General features: G+C 36.8%; 2 protein-coding genes across 5 annotated transcripts in view; one reads left to right on the top strand and one right to left on the bottom strand.

Annotated features, from left to right (window-relative positions):
- PIP (proline iminopeptidase) overlaps positions 1-8,144 on the top strand; it is a 61,371-nt gene extending 53,227 nt beyond the window's left edge. For all 4 annotated transcript variants that reach the window (XR_016045798.1, XM_006856995.4, XM_088853727.1 and 1 more), the window contains one exon: positions 7,740-8,144. Coding sequence is in view for 3 of the 4 variants with exons in the window: in XM_006856995.4 (XP_006857057.1) it covers positions 7,740-7,838 (99 nt within the window). In the remaining variant the exon portion in view is untranslated. The remainder of the gene's footprint in view (positions 1-7,739) is intronic.
- Positions 8,145-13,830: 5,686 nt separating this feature from the next.
- LOC18446889 (putative xyloglucan glycosyltransferase 12) lies at positions 13,831-19,904 on the bottom strand. The gene is made up of 6 exons (XM_006856994.4): positions 19,524-19,904; positions 17,309-18,999; positions 16,743-17,051; positions 16,339-16,629; positions 15,728-15,841; positions 13,831-14,955 (listed from the first exon to the last, which is right to left on the bottom strand). The coding sequence occupies exons 2-6, from the start codon at positions 18,068-18,070 to the stop codon at positions 14,296-14,298; spliced, it is 2,136 nt and encodes a 711-aa protein (XP_006857056.1). The 5' UTR covers positions 18,071-18,999; positions 19,524-19,904; the 3' UTR covers positions 13,831-14,295.
- Between the last annotated feature and the right edge of the window lie 7,830 nt (positions 19,905-27,734).

The raw sequence follows: 27,734 nt of genomic DNA, 5'->3' as shown, positions 1-27,734 counted from the left end.
CAGTTCAAGATGAGATTAGACATCTTTTGAATTTTGAAGAACCAAAAAATGATGAAAATAAGCTTTGTTCTATGGAAGTATCTTTTCCAACTTCTAGTCGTCGGAGTGGTGGGTTGGAAGTATGGTTATATCCCGAATCCAAGAGATAAAAATCGTATTCAATGTAATTATTGTGGAAAGGATACTAATGGGGGCATTTACCAGTTTAAAAAACACCTTGCCAATATTACAAGGGATGTTGCCCCGTGTAAAAATGTTCCTGAGGCTATCAAGGAGGAAATTATACAATATTTGAGTTTAGAGAAGCACAAAAAGAAGGGTACAGCGGTCAATACTCCTCAGCCAATACTCCTAGGGCCTCATCTGCACAACCTGCACATACTAGTAAGAAGAAGTTAGAAGAAGAGGAGGAGGAAGAGGCAGATTCAAAAGAAACAGAAGAGGATGAACGTTATATTGAAGAGGGAGATGACTCTGATGATAATGGCCTCGACTCTGATGCATATGATGACTCTGATGCATATGATGAGGCTTGCGCTATTGATATTCCTTTTGATGATGATGATGATGATGATGTTTGAAGACTCTTACCTCTTGGTACTGAGTGTTGACTGTTGAGTTTGTTGACTGTTGACTTCTGTTAGACTGTATAGTCTAGTGTTGAGTGACTTGAGTCAGTTGACTTTTGTTAGATTGTATATTTCTAAATTTCTGTATATTTCTGTTGCATTGGGTGTTGACTTTTATATCACTTGTATGGTTTTACAGTTTACTGTTTTAACAATATGGATTATCAAAATTCTCTTCTCGAGTTCTATTTTTTTTTTTTTATTGAAGTTGGATTGTTGGAATATGATATATTGGGACAATGGGATTTTTATTTTTTTTCAACTGGGCAGCCACCTAGGTTCTGGGCACCCGCTTAGGCGCTAGGCGGCCTAGATCCCCCAGGCCGCCTAAGACCCGCCTAGCACTTTTTGATACACTACCCATTAGTATCCTTTCTACAATAATTACATTTAATATGATTTTTATCACTTGGATTCGGGATATAATCATACTTCCAACCCAGATCACCACTCCGACTAGAAACTGGAGAAGATACTTCCATAAAACAAGGCTTATTTTCATCCTTTTTTGGTTCTTCAAAATTCAAATAATGTCTAATCTCATCTCGAACTGCTTCAGGAACCTTTGTACATGAAGCAACATTATCTCTAACACCAGCAAGGTGTTTTTTGAATCGGCTAATGCCCCCATTGGTATCTTTTTCACAAAAATTATACCTTATTCAATTTTTATCATTTGGTTTTGGGTTGTACTCATACTTCCAATCCCGATCACTTTTTCTAGGAGTAGCAGAAATAGATCTATGACAAGGATTTTGTTCTTGTTTTGTTTTTCATAACTTAAAAATTGCTTAATCTCCTCCTTGATAGCTTCCGGAACTTTTTTACAAGGGGCAACATCCCCCTTAATATTTCTTAAACCGATTTATGCCTCCTTTTGTATCTTTTTCACAAAAATTGCATCGAATGCAATTTGTGTCATTTGGATTCAGGTTGTATCCGTATTTCCAACCGGGATCTCCACTCCGACTAACTCCTGAAGAAGACATCTCAAAATAAAACAAGCAATCTAAAAAATGCATTTACTTTGGTTGAAACTTTGAAAAACACTTTGATGATTCGATCCAATAAAATGTAGTTTTTTGGAGGTTTCTGTTACTCTAAAAGGGGTTCTGGTGGATTTAGGGTTCAAATGAACCTAAAGGCCATCATTCTTAACTTTTATATCTTTGAAAAAAATGAAAAAAAAAAAAAAAAAAGGTTTTCCGCCTCTGGGCAGGGCGCAGGCCCTGGGTGGCCGCCCAGGGACCACCGCCTAGTTTGGCCGCCTAGGCTTGGGCAATGCGCCCAGGCCTTCTGGACCGCCTAGGCGCTGGGCGGTCCGCTTTTTTTAACTATGGTGGCTCTAGGTTCCCTAGGGGCATTTGGGAACCCTCCTGCCATGCCCTCACTTCCTCAGTAGGAGCTTCCTACTCTGTCACAATGTCCCTCACTAGAACAGATAGTTTGCCTTGGAAGTTCTTGACCATGTACAACCCCAACTCGGATAGCAATAGGACCCAGCTGTGAGAGCCACGACATCAGCTCTCAACCCCGACCAGGTGGCGCCTGGGAGGGGACTTTAATGTCACTAGATGGTCCCTCGAGAGGACTGGATCTCCCTAGCCATGCTGGCTTTTCCGACTTCATAGCTCAACATGAATTCTTGGACATTCCCTTACAAGGGGTGGTTTTCACATGATCTAATAACTCGTCATCTTCCCCTTCTTTTTCTAAATTAGATCGCTTCCTATGTAGCCCGGAATGGGACTCTTCCTTTCCAGGCACTCATTCTCTAGCTCTCCCCAAAACCACCTCATATCGCAAGCCTCTCCTTCTCAACACCCTACCGGGCCTTGGTGGCCCCAGACCCTTTTGTTTTGAAATGTTGTAGCTTGAGGAACCTAGCCTCCTTTCTCTCCTGTCCTCCTAGTGGTCCTCCTACTCGTCCAAGGTCCATGGCTGGGCTGGTTATCGACTCCAAAGAAAACTCCACCTTAAATTCTCCCTAGAAAACTAGAGGCGTCAACTCCTTGACAATTTCCATACCTAGAAGGAGCAACTCCTCAGTTCCATCCACCACTTGGACCTTGTCAAGGAGTCTCGCCTCCTTACTTCCATCGAGTCCCTTCTCCAGTCCCAACTCAAACTAGACCTTTACAATACCCCGAGGAAAGAGGAGATCCACTGGGCCCAAAGGTCGCGGGTCAAATGGCTGAAAAGTGGTGACTTGGACACTACTTTCTTCCACATAATTGCAAACTGTAGAAGGGACAACACCATCACCCAAATCCAAACCCAATGTTCCATTTACAATCAGCCTCATCTTATTGAAATGGCCATCATCGAGTACTACAACCTACTCAGAGCTTCAGTGAGAGCCACTCCCACGATGTCTAACCTCTCTTTTCAATCCATTCCCGCTAATCAAGCCCTCTGGCTTGAATGCCTCTTCTCCAAGACCAAAATCCTTGAAGCCATCAATGACTTGGGCAAAGACCGAGCTCCCTATCCTGACAATTTCGCAATAGCCCTTTTCAAAAGGTTTTAGGTCTCTCTAAGGTCCGACATGCTTTTTTTCTTCCCAGAGTTCCACGAGCGTGGGATAATTCACAAGGGAATGAATGCCACTTTCATTGCTCTCATCCCTAAGATTAAAGGGGCTGAGGATCTCAAGGATTTCAGACCCATTAATATGATTAACGATTCATATAAAATATTGGCTAAAGTTCTAGCTTCCAAACTTAAGGCATGTTTTAAATCGGGTTATCTCCCCACACCAGACTGCCTTTGTCAAAGACCGCGAGATTCTTGATGGAGCCCTGGTGGCACACAAGTGCATTCATTCCTCAATCTCCTCCAAAACTCTGGGTCTGGTGTTCAAACTTGATTGAGAGAAAGCCTAGGACCATGTTGACTGGGCCTTTCTTGATGAAACCCTTCACAAGATAGGTTTCGGCATTCACTGAAGAAGACGGATAAGCAGTTGTATTCACCAACCTCATTTCTCGGTCCTCATCAACGGCTCTCCCTAGGGCTTCTTCTCGTCCTCCAGGGATCTTCAGCGGGGGGAACCTCTCTCTCCTTTCTTATTTGCAATAGTAGCAGAAGTCTTTAGTAGAGCCACCTTCAGAATTTACCAAGAGGGCCTCCTGGAGGGCTTCAAAACAAGCATGAATGGCCCCACCATCTCCCGCTTCCAATATGCCGACGACACAATCATTTTATGTGACGTGTCAACCCAACAGGTGGACATGCTGCTACTCTTTCTTAAATGCTTCCACTTTGCCACAGGCTTCAAAGTGAGCCTGGCAAAATCGAAAGTGATTGCTACTGCCCTTGACCCTGACTCAACCCAAGCTCCTACTGAAAGGTGAGGTTGTGCGATTGAGTCTCTACCCTCCAGCTACCTAGGTTTTCCCTTGTGCCATGGAAAACCCAAGAAGACTCAGTGGAGCCACATTATTGATAGATTTGAACGCAAATTGGTCACTTGGAAAGGCGATACCTTTCCTCGGCAGGCAGGGTTGCCCTCATTAAGGCAACCCTCTCCAACGTCCCCATCTACCAAATGTTGCTCTTTCACATGCCTGTCTCAGTAGCACAGTGCTTGGAGAAATTAATGCGCAACCTCCTTTGGTCGGGCAACAAGGACACCAAGAAATACCACCTCATCTCTTGGAGTAGGGTTTGCATGCCCAAAACCTTAGGTGGTCTGGGTATCTACTTCCTCCAAAAGAACAAATAACCTTACTTGACAAATGGTGGTGGAAAATGGCCACCCAGGAGGGCCACTTGTGGCACCAGATCCTGAGCTACAAATACAACCTTCATTCCTCCCCTTTGTTTCTCCTTGAGAGGGCTGGCCACAACTCCTCGGGTTTCTAGAAATCCATTTTTTGTTGCCTCCATCCATTCAAAACCCTCATTCGCTTCCACCCTAGGGTGGGCAACAAAATCAAATTCTGAGACGACCATTGGTTAGGTGAAACTCCCTTGAGAATTCGCTTTCCTACCCTCTACAGCTTAGCTAGAAACCCCGGGGCCCTGGTCACTGACCTCTTAACATATGGTGGGAATTCCCGGGATTGGATCCCTAACTTCCGTATAGATCACCAGGACGAGGAGGTGCCTGCCTTCTTGGAACTCTCCACTATCTTACACTCATTTTTCTTCCCTTCTTGGGGCCAAGATCGAATTCTTTGGACCCCGACCTCCTCGGGCACCTTCACTGTGTCTTCCTTTTACCATAAGCTCATCAACCCTGCTCTTGCCTCCTCTCCTCAGCAGGCCATGCTCTCACGAGTTTGGATGCCTTTTATACCCCCCGAAAATCCAGGTCTTTTACTGGATAGTATTGTCAGAGCGATTTCTGACAGTTGACCAGCTTCAACGACGAGGCATGTAAATCCACAACTGCTGTCCCATGTGCAGTAAGGAAGAAGAATCGAACGTGCATCTTTTTATTCATTTCTCCTTAGCATCTCACCTTTGGGACGACCTACTGCAGTCTTTCAGATGGTCCTGGGTTACACCTGATTCTATCCCTCATCTCTTCTGTCAAATGCAGTTCTTCCCCTGGCCCAAGGCCGGCATTCTTCTTTGGAAAGCTTCAGTGGCTGCAACCCTTTGGACCATTTTGATAGAACGCAACCGTCGAGTTTTCCACGGACAGGTCTCGCACTGGCTCTCTCTCAAGGAGGTCATCAGGTCCACTGTAATCTTTTGGGCCGCCAACTACAACCATTTCAAGCTCATCTCCTCCATCGACCTTCAACTCAACTGACGGGCCATGCTTCACCACAACCCCAGACCCATCCCCCGCTCATCCCTTTGGAGGCCCCCAGATTCTGTCCAAACCGAACTTAATTTTGACGGCTGCTCCCTCGGCAACCTCGATCCAGCTGGTATAAGGGGCATCTTTAGGAACCATGCGGGTGCCACTCTCTTCTCCTATGCCTCTCCTATTAGTCTTGCGGACTCCACTTTGGCGGCACCCTGAGTACTTTGAAGGCCTCAAATCTTACGATTCCTCTTGGAGCACAGTCTTGGTTGCGGAGGGTGACTCTAGAAATGTCATCTCCTGGGCCTCATGCAAGGCCACTCCTCTTTGGAGACTCATACCTATTTTTTATGAGATTTTTGACATTTGCAGGCGTAGTCAGGTCTTATGGACTGATACCTGGCAGGAGGCCAATCAGGTGGCCAACGCGTTGGCTAAGGAGGGCGCTTCCCAAGCCATATCATAGAAAACTTTTATTTCGGTTCGTTTTGTATAAGCGTTGTAGTTTTGAATGTATAGCATTTTTTTACTTAGCCTGAGGCCTTTTTCTGTCCTTCGTGGACAGTATTTTTTGTAGACTGTACAGTTCGTTTACTTAATACAAAGTTAACATATTCAAAAACAATAAATTTCATTAACAGCTTTTGCCCCAATTTGGTCCCACAGGACCACCATATGTGCATCCCTTATGTTTTCTTCCTTTCATCACTTTTCGTCTTTAATTGATAATTCCAGTGAAAGTAGGTATACCAAGTACACTCTTGGGATTTAGGCTGGTGGAAAGACATTTGGTTTGCATAAGGGAGGTAAAGGGGTCGGATCTTGCAGTTAAATAAAAAGGGAGGTAAAGGTGTCGGATCTTGCAGTTAAATAAACCAAGCTGAACCACACCTAACTAAACAAAATCCCGAGGTGCCCAAAAGCCCCATAAGCCTTGGTCATCCTTTTGATTACTAACTTGCCATGGTTAGACTTCCTAAGGACATGGGAAGACACCTTTATAATAATTATTATAATAGATACAATTGACCTTTGAGCTACCTATATCCCCTCAAGGGCAATTTATTTTTGTCCATGGTTCCTTCTTGTAATTAACACAAGAATTTTGGACTCTTTCAGAAGCTAGTATACAACAACCAGGTGTATGGCTAATGATCCATGCTTTGGGGTTGAAAGCATAGTTGCCAGAAGCCCCTATGGAGTGCGAAGTGCAGTTCTAAGGAAGCCCGATTCCCAAGCAGAAGTGATTCATAATACAAGAAGTATATGGAGCGCATTTTAAATGAATGTGAAACACATGTCAAACAGAAATTTATGTGAAACATTTGGGAATTGAAATAAGGACTTGATGGGTGTTGGTATTATTTAGTATTTTGGTAATAACTTTCTAACAGTTGGTCTAAGAATGGTGAAGACCTTAGACTTTCCCTAAACCTGTCCAAGCCTATGTAAAAAAGATGGGTTGCGTTAGGTAGGCAGTCATAACTTTCTAGCAGGATCACCAATTGAGGTTGTTCCACTCCCATGGGAAAACTCATGTTGTTCCCTATGTCTTAGGATATATGTTTTAGGTTCATACTTATGTGCTTGTGAGGGGGAAATGGAAAATCGGAAGTTACACTTCAAGAGAGAGAAAGATTGATTAGAACTTAAAATGACATACTACCTTAATGGGTATGGATGTGCATGGAGAGAGAAGAGAGAGAGAGAGAGAGTTAACTACATCTACTACAATTAATATCTATGCATGCGTATGGGGAAGAGAGAGAGAGTTACTATATTTCAACGTTTAATTTTTATTTATGCATGTGTATAGAGGGGTGGGGGGCACTTTCTGCCTTCAATGTGTATGCATGTATATGGGCGGGCAGAAAGAGAGAAAGTATAACTAGGCTGAGTGAGATACGTGTTAAGCAAAATACTCATGTATGTTCTTTGATTCATACAATTCTATCTGGACGCTTCTAATTTTGTTTGTCAATCCATCTAAGTTTCTCTTCCCTTTTCTAACTCTCTCCACTTTTGGTTCCCACATGCGTTCCTATTGCTTCCCGAGTGAATCCCAATGTGGTTCTGTGACAGTTTATAAGTGTTTCTTTGCATCTTGTTGCCCCTCACTTATTCGTTCAGTGTTTCTCATTTTTGTATTTCAAATTTTTACTGAACTTTGCGGATGTAAATGAATCACGTAAATGATGGTGAAACTTTTGGATTTCAATGGTGTCTCAAAACATTTTATTTGTCTTGTGGGTTACAAAGAGGGCAGTGAATTTTGCAAGCTGGAAATGAATAATAATTTTAGTGTTATTATATTAATGGCTAATGCAGTTTAGCTATTGTTGGAGCAGGTAGTCCCAGACGCAGGGCACTCTGCAAATGAACCAGGAATAGCCGCAATGCTCGTGGCAGCAAATGAGAAACTCAAAAACAAATACACAGGGAAATGAAGTTAGAGAGAGAGAGGTTGCTGGAGAAAAAAAAAAATGACCAAAGCTTGTTTGAGCTCTGTATCTGGTGTCCATGCAAAATAATTTTGAAAGTGAAATATGGAATGAAATGAAAAACTGTTGCATCTACAGGTTAACGTTTACAGTTAGAGCGTATATTTGTTACAATGCCAAGTTTGTTAGTTTGGCTTGTGCATTAATCGCCATGCTTTTGACATGACGAAAAACTGGTTTGCAAAATCGTGAATATATCAGTTGTAAGTTGTAACAGCAGCTGTAATGGGAAGCTTTGCTTGTTATTTGCAACCACATATGAAATATGTGTGATTGCTATCGGCAGCTGTGTGATGTGAATGGATAATTGGAATAGCTTTAATTATATCATGCTTTAGTTTCATTTTAATTTTTTCTGTTAATCATCTTATATGAAATTTAGGGTATGCCCAATCCTTGCAACCGTACACCTAAAAAAAATTTAATAAAATATTTATGATAAAATTAAACAACCAAAATAAGCAGAATATATAATGAGGCTATTTGCTTTTGGTATAAGCTAGTCACAATTAATCTTGATCATCGGTTGTGAAATGGGTGGTTACATTTATTTCATAAGTCAAGCTCGTTCAAAAAAAAATCTCAAATTTTGTGACATTTTTAGGCTATCAAATTTCACATCGGATGGTTATAAGTAATGGTGATGTTGTATCAAAGATAAATGGGCTCATTATATACAATCTCATCAAAATAACCTTGCAATTTTTTGAGTATTTTTGTTATTTTATTTTATCAAAAAATATTGTATATTAGGTGATCATTTATTATTATTATAAAAAAATCACAATTATTTTTAATCCTTAGATATCAAATTCGATAGCTTGAATTATGACACGACGTTCGAGCAATTTTTTGTTTTGATTATAAAGTTTAGTCGGTGACACTTGCAAATGCCTGATTTAAAATTTGAAGGACATAACGTATTAAAAGTAAAAGGAGTCTTTGTATACTTTTTTTAATTAAAAATATTTCTGTACTTTTATTACGTGCCCCTCTATAATAAGTACATCTATAAAGTAAAGAATAAAAACAAAATAATGTATCATCCAATCAATTTCGGACACTTGGACGTGGACTTATGAAATTATAGACAAAATTATGCCAGTTGTCCGTGGCGTGGGCGGAAGTTGTATAGGAAAAATCAAGCGCTTCAAATTTTAGCTGTACGATTGGATCAGAACCGGCCGTTTCTGATTTTGGCTGTGGCCATAAGATGTGATGTTTTTTTTATTTTGATTGGGATTGTATGTTATGATATTATTTATCTTTGTTACAACAATTACTCTTAGTCATTAAATGTTAAAATTCATAGTTTGGGGTATCTTTCAAAGTTTACAAAATTTATTTATTTTTCAATTTAAGAGTTTAGTCAATGATAGGGTTGCGATCACCCATTTTAAAATCTAATGGGCAAGAGTAATTGATATGTCTTTGTACTAAAAGTAAATAGTCTCTTTGCATATTTTTTATTTTAATTATGATGACCATTTTTTGAAGGCCATTTTAAATGGAATACAATAAACCCATTTACTTTTGATACAAGGAGGTCACAATCATTCTTGATCATGAGAATTGAAATCGAGTGATGGAAGATATGGCATTGTTCAGGTACAAAGTCTAAAATAAAATTTCTCAAATGTTGTAACTCACTTCTACATATTAAATTTCACATCCAATAGCTAATAGCGATTGTAACCTTCTTGCACTGAAAATAAATACTTTAATAGTATATAAACCCGTTTTAAATGATAACAACACTAGTATTGCATGCATCCATTAAAGTGCATGTTCTCTTTGATTGAAAGTGTGATACCTGTTGTGTCATGTAAATTCATTGTTTCTTAGTGATAATATGGAGCGACCCATCATAATATCCATACCATGCCTCATTTAGTTTATCTTTATTTAAAGCATCTTCCATTGATTTTAAAAGTTCATTCCCTTCTTTTGCATGTACTTTCTATTTTCTATCCAAAAATTATGCTTTTCTTGTTTTTGAATCGTATATGCAAAAGAAGGAATAAATTTCTCCTTCGCGTATGCCTTGCTCATGTGTGGGCGAAATATATGCTTGCTTCCTAGGCATGAAACTTATTTAGAAGTTTATTTTGGTCTGATATTTTAGGCTATACCGAGCATTATCAATTGATTATTTTAAAGAAAAAGAAATTTTTTTTAAATTTTGATATAAGTATGAGGATTAGCAATTGATTATTTTAAAGAAAAAGAAAATATTTTTAAATTTTGATATAACTATGAGGATTATCAATTGATTATTTTAAAGAAAAAAAAATATTTTTTAATTTTGATATAACTATGCCGAGATGAAAAATAGGTAATATATTTTTTTTTTTGACAGAAAAAATTAGAGAATATTACATTGTGAGTGAAAACTTTACCAACCTAAAACCCAAGAGAACACCTTCTCTCTCGGAAACCATGTTTATGTCGTTCAAAACAAAATTAGGCTTTTTCTTAAAGCAAATCTAAGTGCCTACTCAGCTTTTCCGTTTTGGTTACGTATTTGGGGTGCTATGCATGCTCCTATCTGGGGTTTTGATGAGGGAGCAAATGTGCATTTTGCTCCAGCTGGATCATAAAATCATCTCATTTCATCGACTTTCCTTATATCATTTATATGCATAAAAGTGGTGGCGCCTGCCCCGTATGGACGGGTCTTAAAAGGTGTATGCCATTTGCCTCTTTGCAATTAATTTTAGTAATTGCCGCCTCCTAGTGCTCCACTCGAAGTTACAAATTTACTTCTACAACAATTTTATTATAGGGAAAAGTTTATATAGAGCCGAGGCTCTAAACAATCAAATTTGAGCATATCTTGAAAATTTCATCAGAAGAAGTTGTTTTGATGCCCAAATATCTTCAAATTGATCATCTAGACATCAAAAAGCATGGACATGAGAAAAAAGATGAATTTTAAGTTTTGAAAATAGTGTACTAACACATTTTTGGACCGTCAATTTTCAAGATTTTCAAGCTTTTATAGATTTATCAATCTACACTATTTTTGAAGCTTTAAACTTTATAAATAAATATAAAAATATGTTTTAAGGATATCACAAAATTTCTAATATTGAAACCACATTTCTCGATACTATTTCAAGGTAGACTCTAATTTGATTATTTAGAACCTAGGCTCTATACAAACCGCACCCTTTATTATATCATTCTTTGCAAATTACATCATATGACAGGCAATTGGCCATTACATCAGTGAAACAAATTACAACAACTAAAGCAAAAAGAATCAGAGACACAAATTTACACAATCGTTAAAACCTCAGCAGTAACTCCTGTTTTTGCTAAATTATCCGCCTCCATATTACATTCTCTCTCATTCCATGCCTATACAGCAATTCGACACCTCCCTTACCAACTCATATAGAAACCATGGAAACTCAGCCTCCTTAATCCATTTGATTACATTCAACGAAAATCCACCGGCATATTGAATCATTTACCCGCTTTACACCTTGAAGCAATGATCTTAATTCTGCTTCATTCACAGTTATTACCCCCAAAGGACTATAATATTTGTCAGTACACCTTCGTAACAATCCCAAATTATACCACTTATACCAGTTGGACCTGGATTTCCCAATGAACTTCTATCAAAATTTAGCTCGATCCATTTTTCTCCTGATAACTTCGAAATCCCACCCTTGTCCCTTTTACTGATCTTTCAACCAATAAAACATGTAGGTTATGCATTAAATCCAACCTAAACACCCCCACCACTCCTCCTTAACTGTTAATCATTCAGTAGTTCTAACTCTTATTTTTTTGCTCTTAATTCTACACTTGTTTTTCAGTCTCGTCACCACTTCAAATACTCTCTCCCTCTCTTAAGATAGAAGTAAAGATGAGGATCGGTAAGTTTAGCACAAAGGTAAATCCTATTTAAAAAGAATATCGAGTTTAGAGCAACAGATAATCCTGTTTAAAAACGATTTTATGAATGCCACGGAAGAGCCTTTGACATTTATTTACAAACTTGTTAGAATTATCGAATCACCATATTAAAAGTGGTCCTTTTACGTTTTCACATGTCTCTTAAAAATTACAGTGAAAAATGGGTTGAAGTCCTATTAAACTAAGTAAAAGTCTCACATCAAAATTCACCGAAAATTATAGTTCTTGGATCAAAAACTTTCAAATCGATTATCTCAACCCTGACTATTATGATTGTAAAAACGAAAAAAGATTTCAAGCCTTAAAAAATAATGTATATTGTAACACACTATCTAGACCATCTATTTTACCCTAAAAGTAAGTGTCTATGAAACTACAACTTCTGGACCATTTTTTAAGCTTCAAATTTCATAATCCATATTGAAAATTGATTTTAGAGCCATAGAGATTTTCAATGCCCAAAGTGCTTTCCGTACAAGGATTTGAGGTAAGGCTTTATTTAGTTTTCATAAAACCTAGGCGTTATTGAAACCACATCCTTCATTAAATAGCCCTCCTCAAGTGATAAAAATGTCAAATTATAAAAAGGGTAATGATCCTATTAGACCCTCCCACACCATGTGTGTAGGATCCAAAGGATCACCATTAAATATAGCACAGATATCTAGAAAAGTTATCATATGAATATGAGATTTGGTTTTCCTAGAGATATGTGTCATATTTAATGGTGATCCTTTGAATTCCTACACACATGCACGTGGGAAGGTTTCATACGATCATTACTCTTATGAAAATACCCTTAATAGTTCAAGATTAATAACATGCGACAAATAAATGAAATTTTGATAATTTAACTCCACTCTCATGACCCAAGCCAAATAAAAAAATGCCCCTACGGTTGAATATCAGTGTTTCAAAACCCATAAATCTATGTGGAGAATCACCAATTCAGGCTGGTTTTAGACCGAACAAAATTCAAGAAGGTATCAGTACTAGCCCAATTTCTTCTCTAAAACCTCCTTTCATTTTATTTTATTTTTCCTTTTTGAAGCTTATCTACTGTTTTATTTTAGTTCACTTAAATTCTCTCATAAACCTTTATTTTAATTTTATTTATATTTATTTATTTTTAATATATTTTTGAATCGTCAATTCCAACCGATCTGGATCGGCAACCACGTACAACTTATTACAAATTGCCAGATCCTTCACAGTTGGACGTACCACTATTTACCATATCATCCAAAATAAGATTCCTCAACTTTCATATCAAACGGCCAAATTTCAAACCACTACTTACCGTATCATCCAAAATTAGATTCTGAACTTTCATATCAAACGGCCAAATATCAAGACTTAATACTATGTACCATCTTTTAAGACTGCCATCTCATTGCCCATTTCCAAATATGTACAAATGAACGGTGATCGTGACCACCCAAGTCCCATATATCTTTTGTACTTCCTGAAACATATTTCGGCTTAATCCCAAAAAAACAGTTATTTTAAAAAAAGAAAAAGTTTCCATAGGGCCGAAGCTCTAAACAATCAAATTAGAATCCGTCTCAAAAATTTCACTCAAAGAGATTATTTTGATGCTCAAATACTCTCAAATTGATATCTCTAAACAATCAAATTAGGCCGTATCAAAAAATTCACTAAAAGTTGTTTTGATGCCCAAATATTCTCAAATTGTTATCTCAACATCAAGATGCATGAACATGAGAAAAAAATAGATTTTAAGTGGTAGAAATAATGCATTTTGAGACCATCAAGTTTCAAGATTTTCAAGTTTTCATAGGTCTGTTTGATCTACACTATTTTTTAAGCTTTAAATTTTATAATTAAAGATGAAAAGATATTTTAAAACTATCACAAAGATTTCCAATGTTGAAACCACATTTCTCGATACTATTTGAAATTGGGCTTTACTTTGATTGTCTAGAGCCTCAGCTCTATACAAACCACACCCTACAAAAAAAAAAAAAAAGAGGACATCTCAAGGAAATAAAAAGAAAATGTGGGGAATTCCCATGATTTTATATCATCAAATTCAAATTATACCTTCTCTGATTTGATTTCACATATAACACCCAACATATGACAGAATAAAGCTGTGAAGCTCTACAAATCTCCTCTCCAGAATGAGGAAGAAAAAAAAAAAGAAACAAAATTTTCTTACAAAAAGAATAGAACACCCCCAAAAGAATCATTAAAAAACCATCTTACAGATCCTAAAGCTTCTTCCTCTCGAGCAGCAAATATCAATCTGCATGGCATTTTCTCCCCCCAGGCTTCAGAGAGAGAGAGGTACACAAGTAAACAAGTACCTCATTTGGGGAGGTGACATGGGGAAATGAAAGAACTAGAAGAGATGAGAAATGAGTCTGTCTTCTCTCTGTATCTTCACGCCCTTATAATTTCTTCATTAAAGGCCCATATGTTTCATCTTCCTTCTCTTTCTAACCCAATCTCACTCTACCTGCTCACCAATCAAATCCAACCCCACAACCAAGAATGAGACCCCCTGAAACAGTAAAAAGTAGAAATGCATCCCCTGTGCTGATAGCAAGCTTCTTGCAGAGGCGGTTAAAAGCAAGAAAGCAAGTGCCAGCTCCTTCCTGTAAATCCTATTATGTTTCTTCTTCTTCTCTTTCTCTCTCTTTGCATCAGCCTTTCCCATGGCCTCGAGGTTGGACTCTGATAGCCCACGAGCATGACCCGTCCTCTCTTTCTCTTTCTTTGCATCAGAAACAGGGGCTGGGTCCTTATCAATTAGAGAGAGCAGGTCACCCTCTGAGGATCTACCTGATTTCTTTGTAACTACCCATTCATATGCACTTCCAAGTTGAAAGAGACCAGAGACCATGGCATTGAACTTTGTAACTGACATGGTGTTTTCAAAAAGAAGATAAGGGACTATAAAGGGGAAGGATTTTGGAGCAGGGAGAATGTTGAGGAAGGACATAGCTGCAGGAATATAGCAAACGACCCAAGCCGGGAGCCCAGCTTCAGGTACGAACATGGTCATGGGGAGAATGATACAGAAGAGAGTGAAGGAGTAGAAGGGGAGGATGAGCTTTCTTAAAAGGAAGAAAAGGAAGATCAAGTTTGCCTTCTTTGAAACCGAGATCTGTAAAACAAGAGGGTTTACAAAGTTTAGAGGGTGAAAAATATTGAGTTCAGATATAGATATAATTAAATAGCTACAAAGTTCTGAGATTGATGGTTGATTGCCCTTTTCAAGCTTAGTGTTGAAGTTTTTCTGAGTTTTAGCTCAAACGGCAATTAAGAAAGTTCACATTACTATAGTTTATTTTTCAGTCTCATGGCAATCTGAAGTTTACATTCTCTTTTCTTAAGGTAATTTTATCATTCAATGTTCAAGGTTTTGTCATTCTGCAAATTTGAAACTTACTTGTGCTTAAGGAATTGTTTGGAAAGGTAATATTCATATTTCAGAGGGAATTTGAGGGTAAGAAATATATAATGCGTGCAAGAAAATAAATGATAAAGCTACAGTTCATAATTCATTGACAACTCTCTCTCTCTCTCTCTCTCTCTGACACGCGCACCAAAACTTACTGTTCACACTTCATGGTGATTTGCAATTACTGGGATTACAAGTTTGCTATTGCTTTTCGGGCAATGTAACATCTTACAATGCCATTTATTTTTTGCAGGGGTATTTATGATACTCTAAATTTTAAATTTTGAATAGTCACAAAGATCAAAAGTATTTTTTTGAACTTATAAAAGTAAATATTTTAAAACTACAGTTCCATGGCAATTTGAAATTTTGAAATTCTGAATTGGGCTATTTCTACAGTTTAGACACATAATTAAATTGCATTTGCAATTTTAAATTCACAAGAAGCAGATTTAACGGTTAACAATATTCGTACCTTCGATCGAATGATATCAGGAAGACATAGCCGAAATAATTGCATGGGGCCTGAATGCCATCGATGCTGCTGCTTTCTATAAGCTTCATATGATTCAGGGAGCTCACATTGACACTGGTACAACACAGATGACAACAACCACCATGAAAGAGTGCTTGCAAAGAGGGGAGAGGAAAAATAAGCAAAGCACAGCATCCCAATTACTCCCACAACCCTCTAGAGATGACATAACCTTCAAAGATTACTGTCTCCAGCTCAAGGAAGAGAATGCCCCATTTTTGCCAGTGACTAAAATGAAATAAGTTTCATGGAGTGTTCAATGAACACCCCATGTTTCCATATGGCCATTTCAGGGCACAAAACTGTGATAGTAATTGGGGGAATACTCTCTCTGCCATAGCTTAGCAGAAACAAAATTCTCGTAATATCTTTTCATTGAATATCAATGTAATGAGTGTGTGCATATACTTGAGTGTGTATTCAATGAGATGGATTTTATGAGATTTTACTCAGTTTCACGTGTCTGCCTGAATGTGCATGAACCGTGATTGTGTTTATGTTTTTGTATGTGTGTGTGAGAGAGAGAGAGACTTGAGAACATTTCTAATTACCTCTACATCATTGAGGAAGATGAATTTCCAGCCATGGAGGTGAGCTCTGACTGCTATATCCATATCCTCAACGGTTGTTCTCTCAAGCCACCCTCCTGATTCCTCCAGTGCCTTAATCCTCCATACACCAGACGTCCCATTGAAGCCAAAGAAATTGATGAAAACCCCATTAACCTGTTGCTCCACTTCAAAGTGAAATGACAAATTTATGTTCTGTAACCTTGTTAACAAGTTCTCATCTTTGTTCACAAAAGACCACCTTGCCTGAACCAGACCCACATCATCCCTACCCTATGAAACCCAGAAAAAAGAAGAAATAAGCACACCCATAAACAGATTCAGTAAAGTAACCTACTTATACACACACACACACACACACAGAGGGAAAAGATTTGAAAATGTACCCAAAAATGGGGGACTGTCTTCTTTAAAAAATCAGGTGCTGGTTGGAAATCAGCATCAAAAATGGCCACAAATTCGTAATCCTTAACATAACTACAATTCATAGCTGACTTGAGGTTCCCTGCCTTGTAGCCATCTCTTATGACCCTGTGTCTGTAAAGGATTCGGACCCCATTTTGCTGCCATTTTTCTACTTCTTCCTTAATAAGTACTTGGGTTGTAACATCATCTGAATCATCGAGGACTTGAACGAGCATTCGAGCTTTAGGCCAATCCATATTACAAACAGCTGATATTGATTGTTGATATACCTGTTCTCCCCACAACAGTAAACCGTAAGAAACATGTAATGATTGAAAACATAAGCAAATTACAAAGAGAAACACCAAGAAAATCAACTACAATATCAATACCATACAAACATGCAAGAATAGAAAACACAGAGCATTTTACAGAGAGGAACACCCATTAAAGGAACTAGTTTTATCAGAGAGATGTATGATACAATACGCAATTCAATTACAGAAAAGAAAACAGAGAAAAATAAACAGGGGTTCTTGGTTGTTACCTCTTTTTCGTTGCACATTGGGATCTGGACAAGAACCATGGGGAAATTTGCAGAGTCCCCCCCTTCCAGATCAATTGATTCAGGCCCAAGCTCTTGCAAAGGAATGGGTTTGATCTTCTTAAACCTGATCCAGAAACAACCTAAGCATAAAATCAGCCTATCAACTGATTGGATCAAGAACAGCACGATACATATATCAGCGAGGAGCTGAAGTGGTGGAGCTATATATTCCACTCTAAAGAAAACCCAAGAAGAATAAACAGAATGGAGGAGGCTCTGAACATCAAGAGATTGAGGGAGATGAAGACTTGATGGATTGAAATGCCATCCCTTTGCATAGGCCACAAGCTCAAAACCCAGCATCAGAATGGCTGTGAAAAGGAAAAATTTGATGCAAGAATAGAACCGGCTTCTGCCACCTTTGTTCTCATCCGGGTTTTGGGTTTCCCTCTCCAACTCATTCCTAATGGGCTCTGAATCAGTTCGGCCAGAGGCCAAGCGCCTTTTAATGGCGGCTAGGAGGTTGCAGGTTCCACTGGCTATGGAGGTTAAGCAACCTGCTGCTTTGTGGGCTTTGAGGAGAAGAACCCAAGTGAGTTGCTTCGCATTTTTGCCTCTTCCTTTGTCACCTCCATGAAAATGGTCTTCAGGGCTCTCGAGCTCGAGCATAGACCAGTTTGGATTCTGCATCTTCACTACCACAGGGGTTCCCCTATGGCTCTCCTTTGTCCACCAATCTCCCATGTCAAATGCTGGTGCCATGGACTCCAGCAATGTAGCAAGTGGGTTCAATCACAGAGATTTAACCTCTCTCTATTTATGGGGTGATCTTTCTTCCACAGAGAATGACCAATGTGAGAAATTTCCCTCTATCCCCCGCCTTTCTTTGCGGTGATCTCTCTTCCACCCTGAATGGCCGATATGTGAAAATTGCCCTCTCTAACTTTCTCTTTCTAAAACCCTGTATTTTTCCGTTCTTCTTTCCTCTCCTTTTTATCAGTGCATCGCCATTATCCAGGCCATCCAGAAGGGGAAGAATAATGGGGGAAGAAGATGGAACATTTAAGAAAGAAGTGAGGTTTTTGGGATCCAATGACACAAATCAGCCCTTTAAAGACGTGTGGATAAAAGGGTTTGGAAACAAAGGCAAGACGTCTAATTCATGGAAACAACAGGAATAAGAGCCCTGCCTTTAAGACCCTCAAAGCCCTAACATACGTCCAAAGCCGCTTGTAAAGGCCAGCTTTGCACGGTTGAAATACAAGGGGGGGGCCCTCCCATTACTATAGAGAGAGAAACTAGAGAGAGAGTGAAAACAGAAAGTAGAGAGTGTGTGTGTGTGAAACTGTCAATAAATGGGGCTCTGAGACGCGTCTATGTGGAAATTTTGACGTCAAAATACACGTTTTTGAACTGTAAAATCCACCGGAAAGAGAAACTGAAATGATAAAAGATTAAAAAGTTTGGATTAAACAACTAAGCAAATCTGGTTTAAAGCTCAAAAGGAGAGAGGATCGGAGGTGTATTTCCCAATGGTGGAAAGGCGAAGCAGGGTTCAACGGTCTGGATTTAAGGAGCGGCCTTCTTTTAACCCAGCTTCCGAGTGATTCAACGGTGACGATTCGAGGATTTACCGAACGCTATCGATGCCACCGTTTCTTCACTGTAAAATGTGGAGGATTGACCCGATCCTTTAATGGAGGAGAAATAGAAAGGTACAGAAGAAAACGTTAGATAAAGTGAGGAAGCGGCTCTAGAATGGGCCTACAGTTTAAAATTGAGAGGTTTGCAGAATAAATAAATGAATAATAAACTAATAATACACCTAATGCGTAAAATAACCAATAAAAAGGCACAATGAAGAGGTTCAGAGCTTTAGTTTCAGAGGAATTCACTCATTACAAGACATAAACGCAATGACTATACAATGCTTTTTATGAATCTGAACAAATCGAAGCCATTTTCTATTTTCTAGTGAAATCCCAAAGCATAAATGCAGGCGTAAAAGCCAGAGGTTTCAGTGAATTTGAGGCCAAATCTCAAAAGCACAGTGATCAAGCAGTAGAAACCATTATTTTTAAGAATTTCATGTAAAATAAATCGATAATAGCGTATTTTTTAAGAAATCAACTGCAAAAAACGCGATTAGATCATTTTTTTTTTTTTTACTGCGTTGAAAATGCTGAGGTGAAAGTTCAAGATCAAAGGGATTCACCGTCGAAACTTCTCACAACAGTGAAAGCGCAAGCTGTAAACCTCAATGGAGAAAAAGCTCGGATTCTCACAGGGAATATCCGAAACGAATCATCTCTTACAAACGATTCGCCGATCGATCTCTAATCCAGCTCTAACCACCATTCTCTCTCTACAACCCTCATTCTCTCTCTAAACATTGCCATTATTTTAAGTTTTTAACGATTCCCTTTCTAAAACTCGTTCTCTCTCTCTAAAAGTTGCTTTCAAGCCGCCAAAAAGACAGAGAGGCACGATTACGGCCCACTACAGCACGAAGGTTGTCAGACGTGCGAGCAACAACGCGATGAGAGAGACAGTCAGAACACAAAAGGTCGGAACCCCATTTTCGTCCGCACGCAAATGGTGAAGGTACCCTTGTTTTTCTCGTTTTGGCCGGGAAAACTGCCGGGAAACTTGTGGATCGCGTTAGCCTACTTTACCGGTAGTCGGAAATATAGCCGGTAAAATATCGGGGAGTAACAAGTGTTCGTTATTTCAAGGGAGGGTGGGCCCGACCTGAGACGACCAGGACCCAGTCGCTCTTAAAAAAAACTTGCTGACAAACTTAGTATTGGTTTTGGAAGGATGAGCGGGTTGCGGTTTGTATAGAGCCTAGGCTATAAACAATCAAATTAGAGCCTATTTTTAAGTAGTTTCGAAAAAAAACGTGGTTTTAATACTGGAAATCTTTTTGAAAGGGGGGAAAAGTTTATATAGAATCAAGGCTCTAAACAATCAAATTAAAATCTACTTCAAAAATTTCATTAGAAGAGGTTGTTTTGACGCCCAAATATCATCAAATTGATCATCTCGACATCAAGTTACATGAACATGAGAAAAAAATAGATATCAAGTTTCGAAAATAGTGCATCTTGTAACGTATTTTTTAACCGTCAATTTTCAAGATTTTCAAGTTTTTATAAATCTGCTTAATCTAAATTATTTTTAAATTATATAATTAAAGATGAAAATATTTTTTAAGGCTATTACAAAAATTTCCAATATTGAAACCATATTTCTTGACATTATTTGAAGGTGGGCTCAAATTCGATTGTTTAGAGCCTCGGCTTTATACAAACTGCACCCTTAAAATATATTTTTATTTTTATTTATAAAGTTTAAAGCCTCTAAATAATGTATATTGATAGATCTATGAAAACTTAAAAATCTTGAAAATTAACAGTTAAAAAATGCATTTCAAAATACATTGTTCTCAAAACTTGAAATCCATTTTTTTCTCATGTTCATGCATCTTGACGTCACGGTGATTAATTTGAAGATATTTGAGCATCAAAACCGTGAAAGTTTTTAGGTAGGCTCTAATTGGATTGCTTAGATCCTCGGCTTTATATAAATTTTTTCCTTAAATGTTTTAGCAGGGTAATTATTATATAAACATTTATGAGAATACCCCTGAATTTTGGGTAATATTTCATGAATGCCTTTTGTATATGGGTGTGGTTTATATAGAGCCTAAGCTCTAAACAATCCAATTAGAGCGCGTGTTGAGAAATGTGGTTTCACTTGCAATTTTTGTGATAGCCTTAAAATATATCTTCATATTTATTTATTAAATTTAAAACTTTAAAAATAGGGTAGATCGACAAATTTATGAAAACTTGAAAATCTTGAAATTGACAATCTAAACAAAACTTGAAATCCAATTTTTTTTCATGTATATACATCTTGATGTCGAGCCGATAAATTTTAAAATATTTAAACATCAAAACAACTGCTAATGAAATTTTCAAGATAGGCTCAAATTTTATTGGTTAGAGCCTAAGCTCTATATAAACTTTTCCGTTTTGAGTGTTCGAAATGTTGGGAGGAAACCATGAGTGACGAATGTACCCTCCGATAACAATATAATGACGAAATCATCCTGCAACTGTGACGAAATATCATTTGAAAGCAAATTGAATTTGTTTTCCTTTTCCCAGGAGTGGAGGTTATATCTGTTAGTTTAGTGACCTTCTGTGCTATTTTCGTCCTTTAACGTTCGTATTAAGAGTCCCTTATCCAAAAAGAAACCGCGGTCAGTTGCCGTACCCATTTCTGCTTTTCCTGGACACAGGTGTCAGATTCAAAAGCTACTAATAATGAAACTGAACTCCGACTCCTAAATTCAATTAATTACTCAAATACCCCTTTCTTACTCAAAAGTTAATAAAAGGTTCGTAGAATTAAAGCAAAAAAATGTTGTTTTTAATCTTGAGAAACCTCTAATTGAGCATCCCAACATGGGGATGTATGAATACGAAAAAAAAATAAAAGTAAAAAATAAAATTGAGCTTTAAAAATAGTGTATTTTGTAACACATTGTCTATAAATTGTTTATTTTCAAGATTTTCATATGTTTATAGACCTACTTAATTTTATTTATTTTTTAAATTTAAAATTCTATCATTAGATATGAAAATAAATTTTAAGATGATTTTAAGAATTCTTTATATCAAAATTACATATTATAATAAATTTGGAAGTGCACCTCAATTGGACTGTTTGAGGTTGCAACCCTACAAAAACCCCACCCTATATGCCTTATTACTCAAGGAAAATGTTTTTATAAGGCCGTAGCACTATCAAAATATATAAAGCGTTACCTCCAAACTCACCAATAATAATTGTTATAGTGTCGGAAAAACCTTCAAATCCATTGTCTTAGCCCTAAATATTTGTAAACAACAAAAAAATTAGGGTTTCAAGCCTTAATGCATGATGTGATTTCAAGCCAAAAAATAGTGTATGTTGCAACACATTACCTAAACATCTGTTCCATACAAATGAGTATTGACAATTCAAGTTATGTGTTTTCTAGCTTTAAATTTTGCAATTAACATTAAATTTTGATGACGAAAGTTCTTTCTATACAAACAATCCAGGTGAGACCCTCCATTACTCAAACTTCCCCTTCTCAAGAGTCAAATATGCCCACTCCGGGACGAAATTCAGTAGCTTCTCCTTGGTTATTTGATTATTATTTTTAAAGGAAAAACTACATATGTATTTATTATTTCAAACATTATTATAAATTTTACTTAAAATTTTCCTAAAACTTTCTATTGATACTGCTCTAGCTATTTTATATCCGTTATTATAACATTTTATCAATATTTTAAAGAATGACAAAATTATTTTTTAGATTTTTAAAATCTGAAATTTATTTTTGCATGAATTAAGTATGATTGAATTTTTTGGATTTTCAAAAATAAAAAATTTTAAGTTTTGGATTTTCAAAATTCAAAAATTACAAAATAAAAAATTTACAATTTCTAGTCTAAAAGGTTTTTTATTTTGATACTAAGTTCCAAGAATAAAGAAATTTCCGACTTTGATGGTTTGAAATTTTTTTCTTACAGATCTTTAAGATCTTAAAGTAAGAAAATTCCAAAATTTTGGAAAAAAATCGGGGCTCTTAAACAAGAGGTATACATATAATATCCAAAATTTTGAATGTAATAAGTAAAAATTTTAGAGAAAATTGTAATAACAAAACTAAAATGGCGGTCCCGTAAATATCCATTAAATTTGTCCCTTTTTATAGATTTTTTCATTTTATATATTTTTTATTTTTATTTTTTTACAAGGAGTTCATAAAGAGCAATGGTCCAATGCAACAGTGGTATTGTAGTATATTGCAACGACACTTCTAAAAAATCATGTTTGTGGTATTTGTATGACTTCAAATTTTTCACATATATTCTCTTCACCTCAATAATCAATCCTAAAAAAAAAAAAAGTTAAATTTGAACATTTTCAAAATAAGTCCCCTCCAAATGAATCTAGACCATTCATTTTGTGAATTTCAAGATCTTAGTCTTTATAAATTCAAAATCATTTTTTTCTTTTTTAACATTGTCTATCTAATGATAATAAAGCCATTCAAAAAAATTAGAAATGAAAACATCCTTCTAAAGCCTAGATCTAAATATCCCACCAAAATAAAAAAAGCTTATATTAATTGAGTTAAAAAAATATTTTATAGATTGTATTTTTAATTTTTAATTTTTTTAATTATTTATTAAAATAAAAAATATATATATTTCAAATTTTAAATCAAACAAATAGCTATGAGATTATTTTTTTAAAATTATCGCATCGTATTGTTGCATAAAATTGTCTGTTCATAAAATCAAAAAATTGAACGCTTTTTACGCCTTCACGATCAGGCAGGCGTCGCCCATGTGACGCCACGTGTTACATCCATGAACCGGGATGGGCGACAAGTGTCCTCTGGTTTGACGCCAGGCTGTTCTCCAGTGCCGGCAGCTCCTGTAGTGCCTGCAGGACTTGCCAGTGACGTCGCCACGCCTCTCTCTCTCAAACTACCTCTTTCTCTCTCTAACTCTTTCCATTTCTATTCCTTTCTCTCTCTAAAATTCTCACTATTATTCTCTCTTTTTTAAATTGTTTCTCTCCCTAAACATCTCTTTCTAAATTTCTCTCTTTTTTGGGTTCTCTGAATGCTAACCTTTTTGTGTTGTGTTTATTTTATCGCTCCGTTGATTGCGGATTAGAGCAAAAAGAAAGAAATTAGGGTTTCTTTTTGGTCATTGACTCGGGTTTGTGGAGGGGTGTTTGTGCGAGAGACGCGGCGATGACCGAGAATATTTCGTAGACCAAAATGCCCTTGGAGTTCCCTAGAATAACGGAAATGGACTTCAAGGGACCTTTGGATCTTGAATTTTGCAAATTCGGCGGGACGAAAAGGCAAATTGTTTGTTATCGAACCTAATTCGTGTCGGTGAAAAACATAATCGATAAGTCAATTATAATGACATTTCAGATAAATTTCAAGTGATAATTGGTTATGACCTCAACTGTTGAAATTTAATTTCCTACTTTTTATTAATTGTTAAATTTGACCGCTTTTTATTTATTTTTTGTTGAGGGATAGCATTAGGATGAAGCCATTTATTTTTAGTACAAAGAAGATATAATTATGTTTAACAATTGCTTGTGAAATCTAATAGATGAAATGTATCCTAATATTGAAAAATTTTGTTTTAGATTTTGTGTTTCAATAACGATATATTTTTAAGCACCCAATTTCAAATCTAAGAATCGATAATGATTCCGACAATTTTGTATCAAAAGTCAAATAGTCTCATTTTATAAATTTTTCTTTTTTCTATGTGGTTAATTTATAGCTATTTTCTCACATATAAGTTAAATTATTAATGCTTAATAACGCATCAGAGTTCTATTACTACCCCATGTAGGAGAGTCTTGCTCCACTGATCTACCCAAAAAAAACAAAGCCCAATTTGTAACCTATTCCCTAATATAGCGTCTTTTAGGGTCTCATTCTTACCTATGTAGGGGGCTATTTCCCTACTGAACTATCCAAAAAGAAAAAGGAAAATTGTTTCATGACCACATTCTACGTACACGGGCTTAGCCACGTAGAAACCGGGTCCAAAGAAAAATGCCTAATTTGTAGCCCTTTCTTTCATATAGCCCCATTTGGGGGTTCGGTGTGGCCCTAGTAGGCCTAGGGTTGGGCTTGGGCCATGGGGTCTTCGGCTTGGACCAAGCCTGAGTCAAGTTGGGTTGAGGAGGTCCTTTGGAAGTATGGACTAGGTCGGTCTTTTTCGGAAGTATGGAGTTTTCTCTATTTCTCCTTTTATTTGCTTATTATTGTTGCGTTCCTTTTTTAAAAAAATAATAATAGTTTCTTTATTTAATTTTGGCAATAATATTGTAGAAAAAATTGATTTTGGTCTGTTTAATTTGTTCGGTTGAAAATTTGAAATCATATATGTTCGCTTTCAACATATATTTTCCTCAAGATTTTGACTTTAGTTTTGAAGGCAACTTTTCAAACATAAAAGAATAATATGTAACTTGTGTGTGTGATGCATAGGTGATTCATTTTTTTGGGCAATAATACTTTTACTTTATGGGAGGCGTTCTGGTTCTAGAAAAATGGAGGCACAAATATTATGAATTGGGAATTTTATCACTTGTTTTCCAATTGGTGACAACACTCGTATATTTCCCTTCGTGACAGTGATTGAGAGGGCCATATTTTCACTTTTCATATTGGAAATTAATGGCTTTCATCTTCAAGAAGGGTTCCAAGTTAAAGAAATCATGGCTCTCACTGTCTCCAGAGTCCACCCACAAGTCCTCCAATTCTCTCCCTTTCATGCACTTCAAGAATCCTATCAATTCAAATCTTACCAAATGAAGAAAAAAAGAGTTACATTTAGGCCTGTCGATGGGCCGGGTGGCTGGTCGGCCCGACCCCAAAAAAGCTGGGCATGGGCCACAAATCATGGCCCCGGGGCCGGGCTAAAGCTAGTGCCGACCCAGATCGGCCAGCTCTCTTTTTTTAAAAAAAAATTTCTCTACTTTTTGCATCATTGTTTTTTGGCAAAGGGTCCTGGCTAGGCTTAGGCTGGCCCTATGGGACAAGGGCGGGCCCACGGCTAAGGCTGGCCCAGCCCATTGCCACCCTTAAACCCGATATGCTCACACAAGTATTTGGGAACTTCTATGATCTGGATAGAGATTTTGTCAGTATAAGCTTGATGGCTAAAACTATCTTGAATGGCCAATGATGATGCGTAAAGCGTTTTTTTGGCTCGAGCCTGGTAAAAACATCTCAAAATATGTAAGATTTGTAAATAAAATAAAATTTATGAGCTATTAAAATAACCATTACATTAACCCAGATTCAATATGAGCCACGTTATTAACACAACATATCTTTCCTTACAATCCCCTAGTTAATTAGGAAATTTTAAGGGTTATTTAGCTATTTCATAAGATTAAGTGGGCAAGCATGTTAGTATATTCAAAAGTAATACATGCTCATTAAAAAGTGATTAGTAAGACCAGTCAATAATATATTAAGTCTTGGGTTCATGCATTACAGCTCTAACACACACCAGGATATGAAACCATTATTACAGTTGGACAACTTTTTTATTTGAAAAGAATATTGGAACTTTCTTGTAAGTTTGTTACTTAGGCCCACTCCATACTATTCTAATTGGAACAATGTATGAGATACGTAGCCAATTGTTTTCAAAATGTGCCCTCTCCTTCTTCTTTTTTTACCGAATTTGAGATTTATTTGGGGACATGTCAATTTCGGGTGGCGCACCATCATATGCTACTCGGAAGGTCCACAACATTGCACGTGCCTCGCATTTGGTACACGTTTGGACAAATGATCTATATATAATAATAATGGGCTACTTCCATGAAACTGCATTTAAATCTGTTAGTGATGAAGAAATTGCATGTAAACAAAAAAAAGAAAAAAAAGAAAAAGAAAAGGGTGACAAGGAAAAAGAACTTGATAATTAGTGAGTGGGATGTGGTTCTGGCTATTTGTGAGGAAGTTACGCCAAAACTTTTTGTAGGAGGCCAGTATAGAAAATAAAGTTGCATCTCAAACTCTTATTGAAAATGCAGTTTGAGAGTGATTTCAAGTTCTAAAAATAGTGTATTTTCAGTATATTATATGTGTGATGTGTTTATAGATCAAAAGATCAACGTTGGTTTCTATAGCTTTAAGTCTATAGTGAGTGGGATGTATAAATTTTCACCCATGATAAGGGTTTACAAAATAGCATTTTAGGATTTTGGTGTTGGAATGGTTTTTTGGCGAGGTTTTGAGACGCTGCTCTACTTTTTTTATAAAAAACTATTAGTGAAAAAATATCATATTATAAAGCTTGGTAAATGAATATAAATTATTAAAATTTATAAGAATATAAAAATACCAAAAAGAACGTTAAGAAAATAGTATGTAAAATTAAGCTTAATGCCTATGATGATATATAGAATAAAATGGGAATAAGAGGAGGTGAAAAAGATGCATTCAAACTAGCAAAAATAAGAAAGGAAATATAAGGATCTAGATCATGTTAAATGCATTAAGAGTGATGATCATAGGGCCTTGATGAAAGATTACAAGATCAATGAAAGGTGGAGAATTTATTTTCAAAATTTGTTAAATAACAACCACTATAGGAGTGCAACGTTACAAGGAACTTTTGATATGAATGTGTTTGGAGGTCATATATACATTTGTAGGATTAGGATATTTGAAATGAAAGAAACTTTGAAAAATAAGAAAATATGAAAAGCTTTAGTAATAAATAGTATCCCAATAAAGGTCTTGAAGTAATTGGGAGACATTGGCATATTGTGGTTGAACAAGTTGTTCAATATG

This window comes from Amborella trichopoda, chromosome 12 (assembly GCF_054954075.1).
Source record: "Amborella trichopoda isolate Santa Cruz 75 chromosome 12, AtrichopodaSantaCruz75HAP2 v2.0, whole genome shotgun sequence".
Lineage (NCBI taxonomy): Eukaryota > Viridiplantae > Streptophyta > Magnoliopsida > Amborellales > Amborellaceae > Amborella > Amborella trichopoda.
The sequence above is the reverse complement of the archived record's forward strand: the minus strand, read 5'-3'. Positions and strand labels throughout refer to the sequence as shown.

Coding starts and splice junctions, on each gene's coding strand:
- LOC18446889 (XM_006856994.4), bottom strand. CDS start 18,070: ATGGCACCAGCATTTGACATGGGAGATTGGTGGACAAAGGAGAGCCAT. Junction 17,052..17,308: donor CAATGTGCAACGAAAAAGAG/GTAACAACCAAG, acceptor TGGGGAGAACAG/GTATATCAACAATCAATATC. Junction 16,630..16,742: donor AGACAGTCCCCCATTTTTGG/GTACATTTTCAA, acceptor TGGGTTTCATAG/GGTAGGGATGATGTGGGTCT.